The following is a 16,393-nucleotide window of genomic DNA, read 5'->3' on the forward strand; positions in this document are numbered from 1 at the left end:
GTGGCACTGATCACTCATCATCACCTTTCTCCAGCTAGGTGTTTCGGCGTTTTCCAGGCTGCCTAGCAAAGTCTATACTGGCAGGATTAACTTCCAGCTCCGCTGGTAAAGTTGTAGGGTTGGGGGAGAAACACCAACGTGTGCTCCACGCCTGCCTTTCCCCTCCTGGTCTGTCTGTGACACTCTCAAGAGGTGAACACCAAAGACATCTCTTTTGTGGCCCGTATTAGCAACTCCATCGGCCGGGTGGGGAGTAGCAAGGGAGAGTGGCCGACGCCACGACTAGAGAAAGATTGCCGAGCTCGCTCCGCTCCCGCTGGGCTCCGGGAAAGGCCCTGGGCTGGGAAGGAGTCTGGGCGCGCAGTGACGCCCGGGAGACTGCAGGGCGCCGGAGCGGTCGGACGGGGGAGCGAGAGCTAAAGCTTGCAGAGCGCGCCGAGCCGCCAGCATCCGCGGCCGCAGCCGGGAGGCTGACGCCCAGCCGAGCCCGCCGGGCCGCGGGAGGCGGAGGCCAAGCGGGAGGCGGAGCGGGCGGCGCCGGGGAGGCGGAGGCGGAGGCGGTGTCTCCCCGAGCTGCGCAGGCGTTGCTCGCACCTTGTTGGTCAGTGCTGGGAGCGCTGCTATGGCGTTTCTCAGACCCGGGGCTCCTCCTCACACGCTCGAGGCGGAGGGAAGGAGGGGTAAGAGGAGGAGGAGGCGAGCGGGCCGCCGCCGCAGCTGCAGACCCGGGGCCAGAGAAGGAGGCGGAGCGGGAGCCGCCGCAGCCACCCCGGCCGCCGCCGCCCGCAGCCGCGGGGCTGCTGCGAGTCCTCTCCAGGCTTGAGGGCACGCGGGGCGCCCTGAACATGCCCCGCACTGGTAGCTGAGCCGGGCGCGGGCCCCCTCCCTCCCGGCCGCCTCAGGCGCCGTGCCCCCGGGCTGCCCGCGGCCGGAGTGCCCGGCGCCTCCCGCGCGCCCCAGATCGCGAGCGCGAGCAGTCGCGGCCGCCGAGGCGCGGGTGGTGCCGGCGGCGGCGGCGGGAGCGCGGGGCAGGAGGAGGCGGGGAAGATGGACCCGGCGCCCTCGCTGGGCTGCAGCCTCAAGGATGTGAAGTGGAGCTCGGTGGCCGTTCCGCTCGACCTGCTGGTCAGCACTTACCGGCTGCCCCAGATCGCGCGGCTGGACAGCGGTGAGTCCCGGCCCGGCCGCCGGCTCAGGGCAGACCCGCGCGGACCGCAGTCTCGGCGCGGGTGTGCGCGCGTGTGCTGGGGAGGGAGGGACCGGGTGGGGAGTGGGCTGCCCGCCCCCACCCTCTCGGCGCTGGAGTTGGCCGGAGCGGCTGCCGCAGCCCTGGCGCGTTGCTCTCAGCTACCCCCAGCAGCAGCTAGAGATGTGAAAATCAGAGCCCTTGCAGTGTAATTAAAAAGGACGCCTTAAAAAAAAATCAACATTGGGGAAACCTCTGCAGATAGTAATTTTGGAGGCGAGCTGTCCCTCCCCACCCGCCTGCAAGAATTACTCAACCTGGGAAACCCTGAAGAGTTATCTTAGGCAACTTTCTTACAAAATCATTGTGCTTTGGGTGGCATCTTTATTTTGGATGCTCTCCTAACCCCCCCCCCCCCCCCCACCAAGAAGGAGCAGATTTAAGAGGAAAAGCTCCTGGGTGACCAATGAAAGGGATCACATTTCTCAGAGACCTTTTATTACAGCTTGTCTGTTTTGTTTAACCGAACTGAAAGTAATTTGGGGCTGAGTGTAGAAAATGTTTTTAGCAGAAGTGATGGTATGCTTAAGGTTAATTATTAGCTTAGCACATTTGGAGCCTGGAAAAAATTTACGTCTCCAAAACCTATATTGATTTGGAACCTGAGCTCAGAACTAAGAAATGCTTGTATTTCCTGAAACTGACCACCAGAAACCAACCAAACATCCCCCAGCTGTTTGCTCTGCAGTGTGACATCTGCAAACAAGTGCATACTGTCAAGCAAGTAGACCCCTTTCAGTGTGAATTGTAACACGTAAGGTGGCAACTTAGGTGTGTTTTGCCTTGTGTTTTCACAATAACTTCAGTTGATTTGGGCTTCATGTAATTTCAGACTGTTTCCCCCCCTGCCATGGGGCTGCTTAGAAGCAGTTGGGCCCAGGCTGGCAGGCAAGCAGATAGAACTGTGGTCACACAGGCCAAGTCAGAAAGAAGAGCACTCAGTAGAAAGATGTCATCTCAAGTCACATGGATTTGGGTTACTCCTTTTCTGGAGTACAAAAGTGTGTAACATGAGATGTATGAATGTCCAAAGGCATTTTTATTCTGTTTCTTATCTTGGGGTTAGATTAGACATTTTGAAGGACCGATGTGAGAAATAAATGCAAGAAAGTTCACGAAAGCAATCTTGGCCATGCTTTCTAGCCTTGTTTGGTTGGTCTTGGTAGTGGTGGGAATAAACTAGGAGTTTTCAAACTAGTAATGAAGTGCAGATGAACCCAGGAAGGACAGGTGGTGTGTGGAGGCATTTCTGCTTGCAGTGGGGGTGGGGAAGTGTTCTGTGCTTTAACTGTGTACTTGCAGGTCTCAGTCTGTGTTTGTGTATGTGTATGTTTGTGTGTGTGTATTCGTATTCACAGTGTTTCATTTCCTCTTCCGCTGTGCAAAATTGTATATTTTGGAAGGTTTCGAGTCCTCACCTTTTCTGACCTTCTCTCATCACTGCACACTGCAGAAAGCATTGATGCATATGGTATAAAAGTCACCCAAAAGCTTCATTTAATTGAAAGTTTAAAGAGGCTGAATGTCAGTTGCAGATAGAACTTTTAACTTTATTATCTGCTTTCCTATCCCTGTCATTCATAAGAAGGGTCTGAATCAGCAGTGTACTCATCCCACACTTCTTTTTAAAATTAGGATGTGGGTAGAAAGTCTTAACACTGTGTCCTTTCAAGCTGTGGAATGGGTTTTGATCACTGTGTAATTCCAATTCTTGATTGTAAATTTTCTCCTATTACCCCTTGAGAATCAACAGTGGCACACACAAATTTGGAATCATAGCCAAATACTGCTTTATATCTTGTTTCTTTCACTTAACAATCCCATCTTATTTAATTTTTTTTGTTTTTAATAGCTGCATACTATTCCAGAGGATGACTCTACTGTATAATCTATTTCCCTACAGTAGACATCAGCTGCTTTGTTTTTCACTATTACAAGTTGTGATGTAATGAAGACCCTTACCCATAAATCTGTTTGTTTGGGTTGGTATACATTCCTGCCTTTCTAAATAAGTATGTGAATCCTTTTTGAGTCCTTTGTATATATTGTCAAATTGCTTCAGAGTCTAAAGGTGATATTCATTTTGACTACCGTGAGAATTGTAGGAGTACCACTCTCCCTACAGCCTTACAATGTTAAGTATCCTTAATAAAAAGCAAAAACAAAAACCTTTGCTAATCCATTGAGGGGAAGTGTTAACTTACCAATTAAATTTGGAAAGCCTTTCAAAGAGTCGATCATTGATTCCATGCTTATTTTTAATCACATTTCACAGCAATGCTGAGGACGTATTCGGGACACATCACCATATTTATAAAAGCTGTAGGTGAAACCTCAAGTTTTGTGTAGTCCTCATTCTGTGTCTTTTTGCCAGTTTTAGTACTGCAGGTACATTTTACACACACACACCCCATACTTAGACATGAAAGGTAGTCATTTTCCAAATCACTTATTTTAAAAGAGACTAGAAACTGAAAAACATGCCACTAGCTGACATGATGTCAAGAGAGAACTATTGACTAATTTTAAGCAGTCATTAAAAAACATTAAACATCTGACTTCATAACTGTTGATTGTTGAATGCCTACTGTGTGCTGTACGTTTCTAGGTGCTTGATGCATATTGTCTCAAATCCTCAGCACCCCATTTTAAGGACTTTGGGAACCTGAGATTCAGCGAAATTGAGTGACATATTTGGTAAATGTGTGGAGTGGGATTTTCAGCTAACTTTCTGACTCTAAAGAAAGACCTTTTATCTCAAACTTTACCTCCTCATACTAAATGGGAGTAGGTTTAAAGTAGGTCTAATGTCTACTCTAAATAGCCCCACTGTCTCTCTGAGAGCTTGAGGACCGGAAAGTCAATATTTTTCAAACAGTGTAGACACCGAATTAAGTGCTGGCCTCATCCATCATATTTAGACTACTTTCTGCTTCCCAAAGGAGTGGCTGACAAGACGTAAGGGGCAGTGGGGAAGAAGAGAGTACGAAATCAGAAAAAGAAGGAAAAACATGGTATCTGAGGGCTTACGTACGTGGATGTGCCTGTTGAGATTACTCCTCAGTACATTTGCCATACTTAAAATATTAACTGCACAGTAAAGAACTCTCCAGTTCCTTGCACAATGCATGTTACGCCTGAAATGCCAGTCAGATAGACACATTCAGTATTGCAACCCCAGTGGTGAAATGTGTCATTGTATGATAAGAGAAATACAAAATAGTGAGCCTTCATGGTTTTGCCTCATGAATTTTTTTGGAAAACACAAAAGTACTCAAGAAGAAGCAATTCTCCTTAGGGAGTGAGATCTAAGCTCATCAGCCAAGAGCTAACCCCATCCACGATGCAGCTGACATTAGATATTTAACCTGGTCATCAGTTTAGGCACTGTTGGCTGTAGAACCAAGTTCAACAGATGTGTTGATGACCAAGAAGAGGGTGGAGCAAATGCTAATTCCCGCCCCATCTCCAGCCCATCCTAACTCACAGCTAGGTAGGTGGGAAATGGTTCATTCTTTGTCTCTTCAGTTATTTCGTTTCGGAAAGTCTCCAATGGTTAGTCTGTAGCAGTGCTCTTCCACTTTTTTTGTTCCTGTCGCTCCTAAAACATCCTGTAGAAGCCTGTACCCTAGGCACATTTTTAAGCTGATTGCTGAAACTTTTCATCTTAAGTTTAAATAGTTGCACAGAATGTCATTTTTCAGCATATTATAAATCTTGACCTTTTAAATTGTTGTATCATTAAAAATACTTTAGTAGGTCTATCATCGATTCCCAGTATCATTTTTTTAAAAAAATGCATGAGTGAGTAAGTTCTTAAACAGTTAAAATCTTTACACCTTTTTTTCCTCCTTAAATTCATATTTTCACTTTCCTTCCCCTACACAATTCTATCCCAATATATTTTTACGCTTGAAAGTGCTGTATTGGTCACTCTATCATACTTTCTGTAACAAAAATACATGTAAATTGAAACCTGGTATTTTATATGTCTTTTGACCTTAGGGCTCTTTGTATTTGAATATTTCTGGTTGTTTGGAATGAAGAATTGGGAATTACCTGACTTAGAAAAGGCAGTGCAACCCAGTCGCTATAGACTTACTCCTTTACATGCATTCATGTTTTTATTTGTTTCTTTGTTAGTCACCCTGAGGTCTTTACACCCCGGGGTAATGCTGCTTAGAAAGATCTAAAGATGCATTGTTTCTGTAAAGTGGGTGAAGGGTCTTTGTAAGGGGAAGGTAGTGGAGGACAGCTTCCATTCATCATGGGGTGGACAGCCCCCCATCATAGCCAAGATCCCAGGCAAATAAATTTTTTTTGGGGGGGGGGAAGCTGGAGTTCTGGAAATTGACTCTCTTACAGCTATGATGGGAAGTATTGGCTTTGCATCAGACATGTACCCCTGTACATCGAAGAATGCTGGCCTCCATCAATGAAAGATGAGTTCATGGCCCTGTTTGCTGAAAGGAAGAGGTGTACGAAGCCCGTGGAATGACTGGGAGGGAGAATAAGATGGTAGGAGTTGGGAGGCAGCTGCAATGATGGGTCAGCAGCAGCCTCTCTTTTCCAGCTGTGCAGAGGAATCAGCTGGTGCTCAGCCCCAGGTGTGTTGGCACTGTGGGAGCTTGGCCCTTGCTTTGTGTGGAAGCGCTTCCCAAACTAGCATGCAGGTGCCTAGAAGGCTGAAGGAACAGAGACACAGGCACTCTGAACACAGCGAGGCTCCATGTGGCTGTTTGCAGATGTCAAAGGTGTTTGTAGATCTGTGTTTTATTTTTGACAGTAAGTTCTCAAAAACCCATGATTGATGTGTGTGTGTGTGTGTGTGTGTGTGTGTGTGTGTGTGATTTTTTTCTAAATTAACTTAGTGTCCATCTTATTCCCAGAAGATCTGCTTCTCCGTGGCTTCATTTCCCCTGGCATTCTGTATCGTAAGAGGGCACATACACCCCGGGTGGGAGACACAGTAGTTGAAAGGATGCTGAATTTGGAGCCTAGAAACCTTTCCCCTCAGGTTCATGGGCTGCCATTTCATAGTTACGTGATCTTGGTCAGGTCTCTTAACCCCTTTGATTTGTAGAAATCTCATGCAGAAAAAGATGTATGTTATACTGGTCCATGTATCTCATCGTTACTGGTTAATTTGTTTATTCAATCAGCTGATATTTAGTAAGCATGTGTCAAGCCCTGTAATAAGTATGGGGACAATAAAACTGAACAAATCAGGAATCTCTGTCCTCATGCAGCCTGCGTTCTTGTGTGTCTGCTTACCATGAGACTTAAATGCAGTAATATATGTGAAATACATGTGTATTGCAAAACAGCACACATACATAAGATTGGAGTAGTGGAGGTGTAGACCAGTTGAGGGGGGAGGCTTCAGAGTGTAAAAGAAGTGCACTGAATAATACTTTAGGACTTTTGTACAGCTAAAGATACTGAGGGAAGTGCTCTGAGTATCTTAGGCTATTTCCTTCTGAGTATTCCAGATCTGGTAATCCACAGGTTATAAAAAGTTGGCATTAAGGTCTATCAGAGAGAAAGTGTTATGAACTAACTAACCCAAGATTGGGTTTGGGAGAGACCAGGGCAGGAAGTTAGGAAAGAAACTTTTAACTTAATCCAGCATCACATGTAAATCTGACCAAATGCTTTCAAGACACTTTAATCTTTTTCTAGTAGATACTCACCGCTACTTTTAGTGGGTTGATGATGATTTTCTGAGCACTTATATAACTTAGCAGGAAAGGAGTGCCTTGTATAATGTTGTATACCAAGTGGGTGATAAAGCCTCTTCAGCATTTTTTTATATACTATATTCTTTCACTTTTCTGTAGTTACACCCTATTCTAATGGGCTATGCGAACAAGTTAATGAAAAAAGAATAGGAAGGGATGTTTTGGACGACAATGGGCAGTGGTAAGCATTCAGACCCACAAGACAAGATTTAGACATAGCTCCTTCAGCACTCTTGCTTGTCAAGTAAGATGGCTGTTTGGAAAGCCTTAAGACACTCAGTCGTCTGTAAAAGGAAAACTGGTTTGACCATTGTGATCGACTGTATCATAGTTTAAAGAGCGTATTTGAGTCTCTTTTGCTCCTTTGGCTGCCTTATTGAATTAGCAAGTCCTAGTGGGCCAGCTTGTAAACTCGTTTATTTTTGAGATTCCTGAGGTATCTGTCTTTTTACTTACTGAGCTGCAGTTCTGGGAAGACTCATGAACTCCCTCTGGTCTTCAGCAGGGCTATCAATCTTAAGAACACCAGCTATTATAGGTAACTTGAAAAATAACTTTTATTGCTGGTTTATGTATTGTTTTGTCATATTTGACAAAATGGAAAATACCTGTTAAAATATTTTAAATCTCATGGGATTTAAACCATTTAGAAGACATTTCCACAAGAAGATGCTCCCCCACCCCTCAGCCCCCACCCCTACTCCTTATTGGCACAAAAATGTTTACTTGAATTTCAGGTTCAAGGTATCTACAATTATTTTTGCTATTCCCCAGCTCCTAGCACAATGCCTGGCATATAAGAGATAGTTCATAAGCAGTTAATATATGAATGAGCAAATCTCCGAATTAAAAATTTTCAGGTCCAAAATGTGTATATTACTAAAGCATCTATGACCTCTGCATGTTTGAAATAGAATTTCACTTTTGTTTTAACAGTGATAGACATATTCGTAAATATGTAAATTGGAACGAAGATGGTAGGTCCTAAAATTAGCAGTAAGGAAAATAAAGACTTGGTGGTGGACCATCATGATGAAATAATGATTCTTAGGATCATTAGTTATTAATATTTTAAATAAATGATTTCTGGAAATTACAACTCGTTTTTAGATTCTTTGCTCCCTCGCTAGTTCTTTTGTTCTGAAATTAAGATGCCTCCTTTACATATTACATGTAGCTGTGTTGTTGACTTTTTAATCTTGTATGGATTAGAATACCATCAGTCTTTGGAATTAGTCAACTCTTACTGTATAATAAAGAATAGGACTGATTGGGTAGTCAGCTAACCATTTAACTCTCCAGTGTTTCATCTTCTCAGGGTATCAGGGATTTTACTTCTAAGCAAAGTAAGCCACTTGGTTTAAATAGTGTTACAAAACTACAACTGCTAATTTGGTACAGTTGTCATCTTCCTAGAATAGCCCCAAGATTGACTTGAAACCTTAGTGTCTTAATCCCAGACAATGAGTTTCCTTTTATGCCCTTGTGGGAGTATTACATGGTGGTAAAAGAAGGAAAAAACAATGTTCCCAAGCCTTTTTCCAGTTTTGTGGATGAATTACTTTGTAATTAAAGGGCAAGTCATTTTAATTGATTCTGCTAATCCTTAAACCTAGTTTGAAGTATTTAAATACCACTTGGGCTTTGATGGCTTAATGGTTGTTTAATAAATACCAAGTTATTGAATTTAAAATGCAATGTGAAGTCTTATAGTTACGAAGATATTTGTTATTTAGGTTAATATTTAACATCTTCAGTAAGTTACTACGATTAGGCCTGCTTACAGTTTAGGAGGGAATATGAACAGTACTTTAAGATTTAAAGTAAGTTATGTTCTGTTGCTTTTCTCCACTCAGTAGAGGAAAACTTCCTTGGTCAGACATTTTCTTTCTCAGATATGACAGTCTTCTTAATACCAGAGTTTATGATGTTAGAAATGAAGATTTGCTCTTGATAATTAGTTCGGATAATTAGTTCACATTGACCATGTTTTCCTTGTGGCAGGGAACTAGATTCAAATATCTAAAAGTAACCAAAAAGGGTTCAATGTTTACTTTTCTATTTTAATATTCTGTTACCTTGTAGGTAATTAGGAAGCACCGGATATAACTGTGTCATGCATTCAAAAATGGGTTAATGCAGTGCCTCATATCCATCTGTGCACGTGTTGTACACATGATTGATACTCACTTGGAATTGCCTCTCTCTTTGTCAGCAACCTTCGAGCAAAGCATGGTTGGAATCAAGGAACTAGCATCCATTCCATTGTCATTGCTGGTCCTCAAAAAGCTTATGCTCGAGATCTTCAATTTTAGTCTGTTTTAGGTTAACAGCTGAAATAATGCAAGATCCATTTTTACCTTGAACCACACTGACCCATGAAATCAGTCAAGCCCCAGACCCAAGTCAAAAACAGTTTAATTAGTTGTGTCTAAAGAGAGAGAGCTCTAGAAGATACAGATTACCTACTGAAACATAAGTAAGTAACATGAGGCTTTATATAGATATTCTGCTGCACCCCCCCCCCCCCCCCCCCGTTTATTTTGGTCCCATCTTTTGGGAGAAATGGAGAGCCACTGAAAATAGACAGGATCAGAAGAAATTTTCACAAGCTCATCATGGCCAGGTACATCAGTTAAGGTTACTTTTTAGTAGTGTATAACAGGAAAAAAGATAGTGATTTATACAACATGGAGATTTCTTTCTTCTCAAATAACAGGAGTCTGAAGGCATATATTCCAGGATAGATATGGCAGATCCAGAGTGAAGGACCCAGGCTCCTCTTGTCTTTCTGCTTTTCATCCTTAGGAGGTGGTTTTCACTTCATGGTCCTTCATGGCTGCTGGAGCTCTAGCCATCGTGTCTGCATCTCATGCAGCAGGAAGAGTACAAGGGTATGCCTTACCAGCGGTCCTAACACAGCCCTTCACTTGCATCTCATTGGTCAAGACTTACTCCTCTATAGGCAGGAAAGTAAGGAACTGGAGTTTGACTGGACACAATACCCACGGGTTCTTACTATAGGAGAGGGGAACATTGGATATTGGGAGCTGTTTAGCAGTCTTTGCCATTTAGATTTGTGATTAGATGCTTTTTCTTCACCTTTTTTTCCTACACAGAACCTTAGCAAAATAGCTGTGTGTTTAGCCCGAATTCCTTAACATCTTCTTGTACAGGTTTTTCTTCAGCTCAGACAGTTGGAACCTCTTGCTCCAGCTTTTCTCTTTTCCTCCTTGAGCGCTAGATAAAACCTTAAAGCAGTTCCATTGAAAGGCCCTCTATTAGACGCGAAAGTACTTTATAAGTAAGCCATGAAAAGTTGTGTAATTGTAAAAAATTATTGTTATAAGACACTCCTCACATTCTTTTTTGACTTGCATACTTTTCCAATTTTCTCTCTGATCTGATGTACACAATGGGAATAGTTGTCCAATTGTTCAAAGGTGCTTTTTTCCCCTGCTTTATTCCTTTTGCCAGAGAGGCTTGGTGGTTGTGTTTTAAAAAGATATTTACCGTTTTCCTCTAGATACCATTATTATTGAGAATTTGGAAAATATAGACCAAAAAAATGACAAAAATGAGTATCAGTTTTAATTCCAGAAGTTATATAACTTGTTATGTAACCATTATTAACATTTTCCTGTTATGCAGGCATGGCATGTAAATGGAGACTATAAAAGTAGGGGAAAAAAAGTCAGAGCAAACCGTATAAAAACTGCATTTTTTATTTCACATCAGATAGTGAGCATTTTCCTTCATTATTAGTATCCCTTAAAAATAAAATTGTTATGACTGAATGGGATTCTGTTATTAGCAATAAACCATTATTTACCTGACCATTTTTCAGTTGTTAGACATTTGGTTGTTTTGAGTATTGTGTTTTCAAGGATATCTTTGTAACTGAATTGGCCAGTTTTATATCATTTCATTATTTGGGGTTCCTGGAAATGGGATAATTATTCAGACTTTATTATTTTTAGATTGTTGATATGTGTTGCTAAATTGTACCCAGGAACGTTTGTACCATTAGCAGTGAATAGGTAGGCTTACCACTTTGTACATCATTGAATATCATAGATATTTCTTAGTCTTTGCCAATTCAGATAATTTAAAAATTGGCACTTTTTGTAATTTGTGTTTCTTTGATTACTAGTAGAATATCACCAATAATTTTGTCATATTTCTTTTGTGAATTTTATGAGCCCTTTGTTCCATTTTTTGACAGAGTTTTTCAAAGCTGTACTTTTCTTTATCAACCTGGATATTGGTTTTAAGTGTTATGTTCCTTGTTGGATTTTGGCCAGTCCTCTGAAAGAAGGAATCCTCTTCCATTGTATAAAATAAAATAATCTCATGAAAGTCTTGGTAAAACCATGCTGTGTATTCATAACATGAATTCAAGTCATGGAGAGGACCCCACAGATACTTTGTTGTTGATAAATTCCTGTGCGTTGTGTGAAACTAAGCGGACCAATAAGGTTCATCACTATTTGGTTTTCAGGACTAAGAATAAGTTGACAAATTTACTATATTTGGGACAGTTGGCATTTTCTATTCTATCACAAAAGGTGAACCACAGCAACGTGAGAGCCTGTTGAAGCTTAGAACCTGAGTGCTGATGTAAGAGAATAAATAATAGAGATTCACAGACAACTTCCAGACACCAGGGAGAAAAGCAAATGTGATGGCTTGAATGTCATTTCATTTCTTCTGTTGAATATCTGTGTCAGTGTCAGCTTCAGTGTGATGTCTAAGAAGAAGGGAACCACAGATAAGGAGAAAAGCCCAATTTAATTCTCTATGTATAGGCATTGATTGATGGGGAATAAAATGCGTGTCCCTTTACCAGCTTGGCACGGAAGACTCTGAATAGTTTTATTTATCTGTGGGTTGAGGTGACAGTTGCTAAAAGTGAAGTTCGAGATGATGTTAAGATTATGTTTTACTGCTAAAGAAGCCTCAAATTAACTTTACAGTAGACCAGGTAGTTTATGAATTGTTTTTGCCCCTCCCCCTAGTCTCTTTCTCACTCTCCCTCCTCTCCCCTTCCCCCTCACTCTTACTCACTCAGTTGGTTAAGCGTCTGCCTTCGGCTCAGGTTATGATCCCAGGGTCCTGGGATTGAGTCCCCCATCAGGCTCCCTGCTCTGCGGGGAGCGTGCTTCTCCCTCTACCTCTCCCCCCACCCCCTGGCCGCCTGTGCTTTCTCTCAAATAAATAAATAAAATCTTAAAAAAAAAAAAGAATACGGTGCAATAAATTCTATAGGAGTTTTATGCTAATAAGTGGAGACCAGAGAGAAGAGAAGGAGGGAAATATATGGACTAAGTATAAATATCTAGTTTTAAAATTGTCACAATGAAACAAAAGTTCATTTCCCTTGATGATTAACATTCATAATGAAGAATTTGAATACATAAAAATATTTAAAAACTAAAGATTATCTGAGCTTCTACTACCTTGAGATAACTACCATCAACCTTTTGGTGACTGTCCTTCTCATGTATCCTCTATTCACACACAGACACACACAGACACACAGACACACACACACACACACACACTTATAATTTTACATGAACAAGGCATTTTAGGTTTTGGTTTGGTTTGGTTTGGTTTTGGTTTCTCCCTTCACATCAACCCCTATTCCTCCAACCCAACCCTGCCTACCCACCACCCACTTTAATAATCCAGTATATAGCCTTCTTTTCACCATACTCACATAATCCCACGTCGACATTAGATACACATACAAAGGCACATACTGTTAGAGAAATGTGTCATTGCTTAATAACATGGGATTATATTATATATATATTTTTGCCTTTTGCTTATATCACTCATGGGAATTTTTCTGAAATACTGGGTGTGAAACAGATTCATTCCTTTTTCATAGCTGCATAATATTCCACAGTGTGGAAATACTCCTCTTCTATTGATTGGTGTTCAATTTGTTTCTAAATTATTAGCCTCTGAATTATACTTCACTAAACCTCCACATACTTAAGTCATTAATTTGCTCATTGTTTCTATAGAAGTCTGTGATTTCTATCTCATATCTTTTATTTCTTCTCCCAAAACATCTTTGATAGCACTGTTACTGATTCTCTTAATCGCACATGCAAAGATCAAAATTAAATCTTTTTGGAAGAAATACAGGGGAAAGTGGGCCTTCTATTCCCAGTATCGCAATTCACAGAGGTGGAATTGATTTAATAGATGTTGCCAAAATGCTATCCAAAAAGTCCGTAACAATTCTCATTTCCATCATTGATGTACGAGAATACCAGTTCTCCACGTCCATGTCAACATTAGCTTTTATAAAGTTTTTAAAAAATATTTGCCAGCCTAATGGATACAAAATAAGATCTTATTGGTATGTCAATTTGGATTTCCCTGGTTATTAGTGATTTTGTGCCCTTTTTATATGATTGTTTACCACTTAGAATGCTCTTCTGCAAATTGAAATCATACTTTTTGCTGGTTTTTCTGTTGTTGACTCATTCTTGCCAATTTCTAGATGCTATTTGTATATTATAGAGAGATTTTTCCTTATTTATATTTATCTATTGACATTGTTTATGTTATATTTCTCCATTTCAGAGTTTTTAATTTTTATATGGACAGACAAGTCTCTTCTTGTGTTTCACTCTTGGCTAAGAAAGATCTTCCTGACTCTTAGAATATATGTGTCTCTTAGATATTCTAGGAAGATTTAAAAATTTTTTATTTAAGTCTTTAATCTGTCTGGAATTAATTTTTGCATATGATGTAAGATTTTTATTTTCTTCCAGACTGTTGTTATGCCAGCCCATTTACTCAAAAGTTTGCGTAACTACTGAATTGAACTATCTTTGTCAAATTTATTTTGCTCTTTAAAAGTAGAAAAAATACACTTCAATTGCACCTGTCTTTCAGGGAATGCGTTGGGCTGTGATCTAAGAATACTTGCAGTTAATGCAATCTGAAAACAATCCTTTATTCCTCAAAGAAGAGAAGTGGCTAGGGCCACCCCAGTCTTGACTTACTCTTCTTTTCCAATGGCTGTGGGAGGCCTGAGGTTTGTTTTTCTAAAGAAAATTTTAATTCATTTTAAAGCCAGTGCTACCCTGGTGAGTCTGGGAAATGATAGTAACTTGTTAAATGCCTTCTGGAATATAGTCCAGATGCTTTGGCAATAAGTTTTCTCCAGGGAAGAATCTGTTTTAAAATGATACTTTACTAAGCTGCTGTTCATATGTGTGTGTGTGTGTGTGTGTGTGTGTGAGAGAGAGAGAGAGAGAGAGGGAGAGAGAGAGGGAGAGAGAGAGAGGGAGGGGCAGAGAGAGGAAGAGAATGTGCCTTTCAGAATTTAAGAAGCATTTGCAAGTTGCACTCAACTTTAGACTACTTAATTAATTGCCTCCATTATTTTTTGGATGAAGGGCACACTTTCCCACACTATTCTTTTATTTTTTATTTTTATTTTATTTTAAAGATTTTATTTATTTGTCAGAGAGAATGAGAGAGAGAGAGAGGCAGGCAAGGGAGAAGCAAGCTCCCCACTGAGCAAGGAGCCCAACACAGGACTCGATCCCAGGACCCAGGATCATGACCTGATTCGAAGGCAGATGCTTAACTGGCTGAGCCACCCAGGTGCCCCATTTTATTTTATTTTTAAGTAATCTCTATACCCAGCATGGGGCTTAGACCCACAACCCCGAGATCAAGAGTCGGGGCACACTCCGCCAAGTCAGCAAGGTGCCCCTTTCACATACCATTCTTTTTTTTTTTTTTTTTTAAAGATTTTATTTATTTAGTTGACAGAGAGAGCAGAAGCAGGGGGAGCAGGAGAGGGAGAAGCAGGCCTCCTACTGAGCAGGGAGCCCGATGCAGGACTGGATCCCAGGACCCTGGGATCATGACCTGAGCCGAAGGCAGATGCTTAACCAACTGAGCCACCCAGGTGCCCCTCACACACCATTTTTAATGTATATGTGCGTTTATTGCTTAAAAATTTCATAATGGCCCACATCTGTTCATTTTTTAAAACTTAAAGTAAATCTGTCTTACATTTTCCTTACCTCCCACAAAATCTTTGATGGCATTTGTCTTCCTCTTAATTTCACATGCAAGGACCAACCTTACATCTTTTTAGGAAAAGTATAGGGCAATGTGGGCCTTATATCTCAATGTCAAAACCCAGACTGCATAAATAAAGGAGAAAATAAGTAGTGTGAGTAGAGACTCAGATTATTCTCTGAAACCTCTTCTCCTGCATGACCTCTGCGTAAAACTACAACAAATCTCAATCCTGCATTCCATGAGGAACTTTATAGGTTGGAGTCAGGTATGTGTGGAAGCTTTATCACTTCTCTTTTTAGATAATGTCTTTCTAAGCCATCTGAGAGCAGGCGTCCTGTCTTCTTTTCCCTTTGTACATTTCACAGGGTGTAGTAAGACTCTGACATAGGGTTTTGGAGTACTCCAGCTTATCCCTAAAGTATTTGCAAGCCCCACTACACACACAGGTGCCTGCACTCTGTTCTTGCACCTTTTGACCTTTCAGCAAGTTCTGGGCAAGGAAGGAATGACGAGTCCAGCAGCCACCCTTCCTGCTTTTCAGTTCAGGGGTTTTAGAGTTATTTCCCAATCTCTGACTTCTCAAATGATCTCCAGCTTAGAAGAGACTCAATATATGAAGTTATGTCTTATTTTAGGACTTACTGAATTATATTTACATATATTAACCTTATGAAAAGAAGGTGAAAAATATTCTGAGTCTGGGTGAAGTCAACTCAGCATTAAAATTTTGTTAGAAGAACCTTGAGATTTAGTGATACTATTTGTCCTGATGTGTTGTGAGAACATATTTGAAAATGGAAATGGACATATTTCACTAATTCCAAAGCATGCATTTTAATAGCCCTGAAATTGGGATGCATCTTATAATTAATGGCATGTCATAGTTTAATCAGCCATGTTTATTCTTTCTTGATTGTTGTGAAGTAATGACTGTATTACAAGGGATGGTGTCCTTAATTATGCGACCTATGGTGGCTCCATGGAGTATCTTTGAGTCAGATAATTTAAAGTGCAAAGCACATGTGTGAAACGAGGACTTTTAGTGGATGTTCCAATACAGGGTGGGAGAGAACTAAACTGAAAATCAGGAAATGTTCTCTGAACTATCCGTCTCTAATTGAGAAAATATCAGGGTTACATGTCACATTTAACAGCAGGTAAGGCGAGGGTCCCTGTTCTGTATAACCATGGTGTAATTTTCCCTCATACTATGTTTTTCAACTTTAAGAAATAACTTGATTTCTTTTTTTTTAAATTTTATTTATTTATTTATTTATTTGAGAGAGAGAGAGGAAAAAAAAATGAGCAGAGAGAGGGAGAGGGAGAAGCAGACCCCCACGGA

General features: G+C 41.0%; 1 protein-coding gene across 2 annotated transcripts in view; it reads left to right on the forward strand.

Annotated features, from left to right (window-relative positions):
• Positions 1 to 585: 585 nt before the first annotated feature.
• GAREM1 (GRB2 associated regulator of MAPK1 subtype 1) overlaps positions 586 to 16,393 on the forward strand; it is a 196,546-nt gene continuing 180,738 nt past the window's right edge. For both annotated transcript variants that reach the window (XM_026496161.4, XM_026496162.4), the window contains exon 1: positions 586 to 1,168. In XM_026496161.4, coding sequence (XP_026351946.2) covers positions 1,048 to 1,168 — 121 coding nt within the window. In that variant the 5' untranslated portion in view covers positions 586 to 1,047. The remainder of the gene's footprint in view (positions 1,169 to 16,393) is intronic.

Source organism: Ursus arctos, unplaced genomic scaffold (assembly GCF_023065955.2).
Source record: "Ursus arctos isolate Adak ecotype North America unplaced genomic scaffold, UrsArc2.0 scaffold_17, whole genome shotgun sequence".
Lineage (NCBI taxonomy): Eukaryota > Metazoa > Chordata > Mammalia > Carnivora > Ursidae > Ursus > Ursus arctos.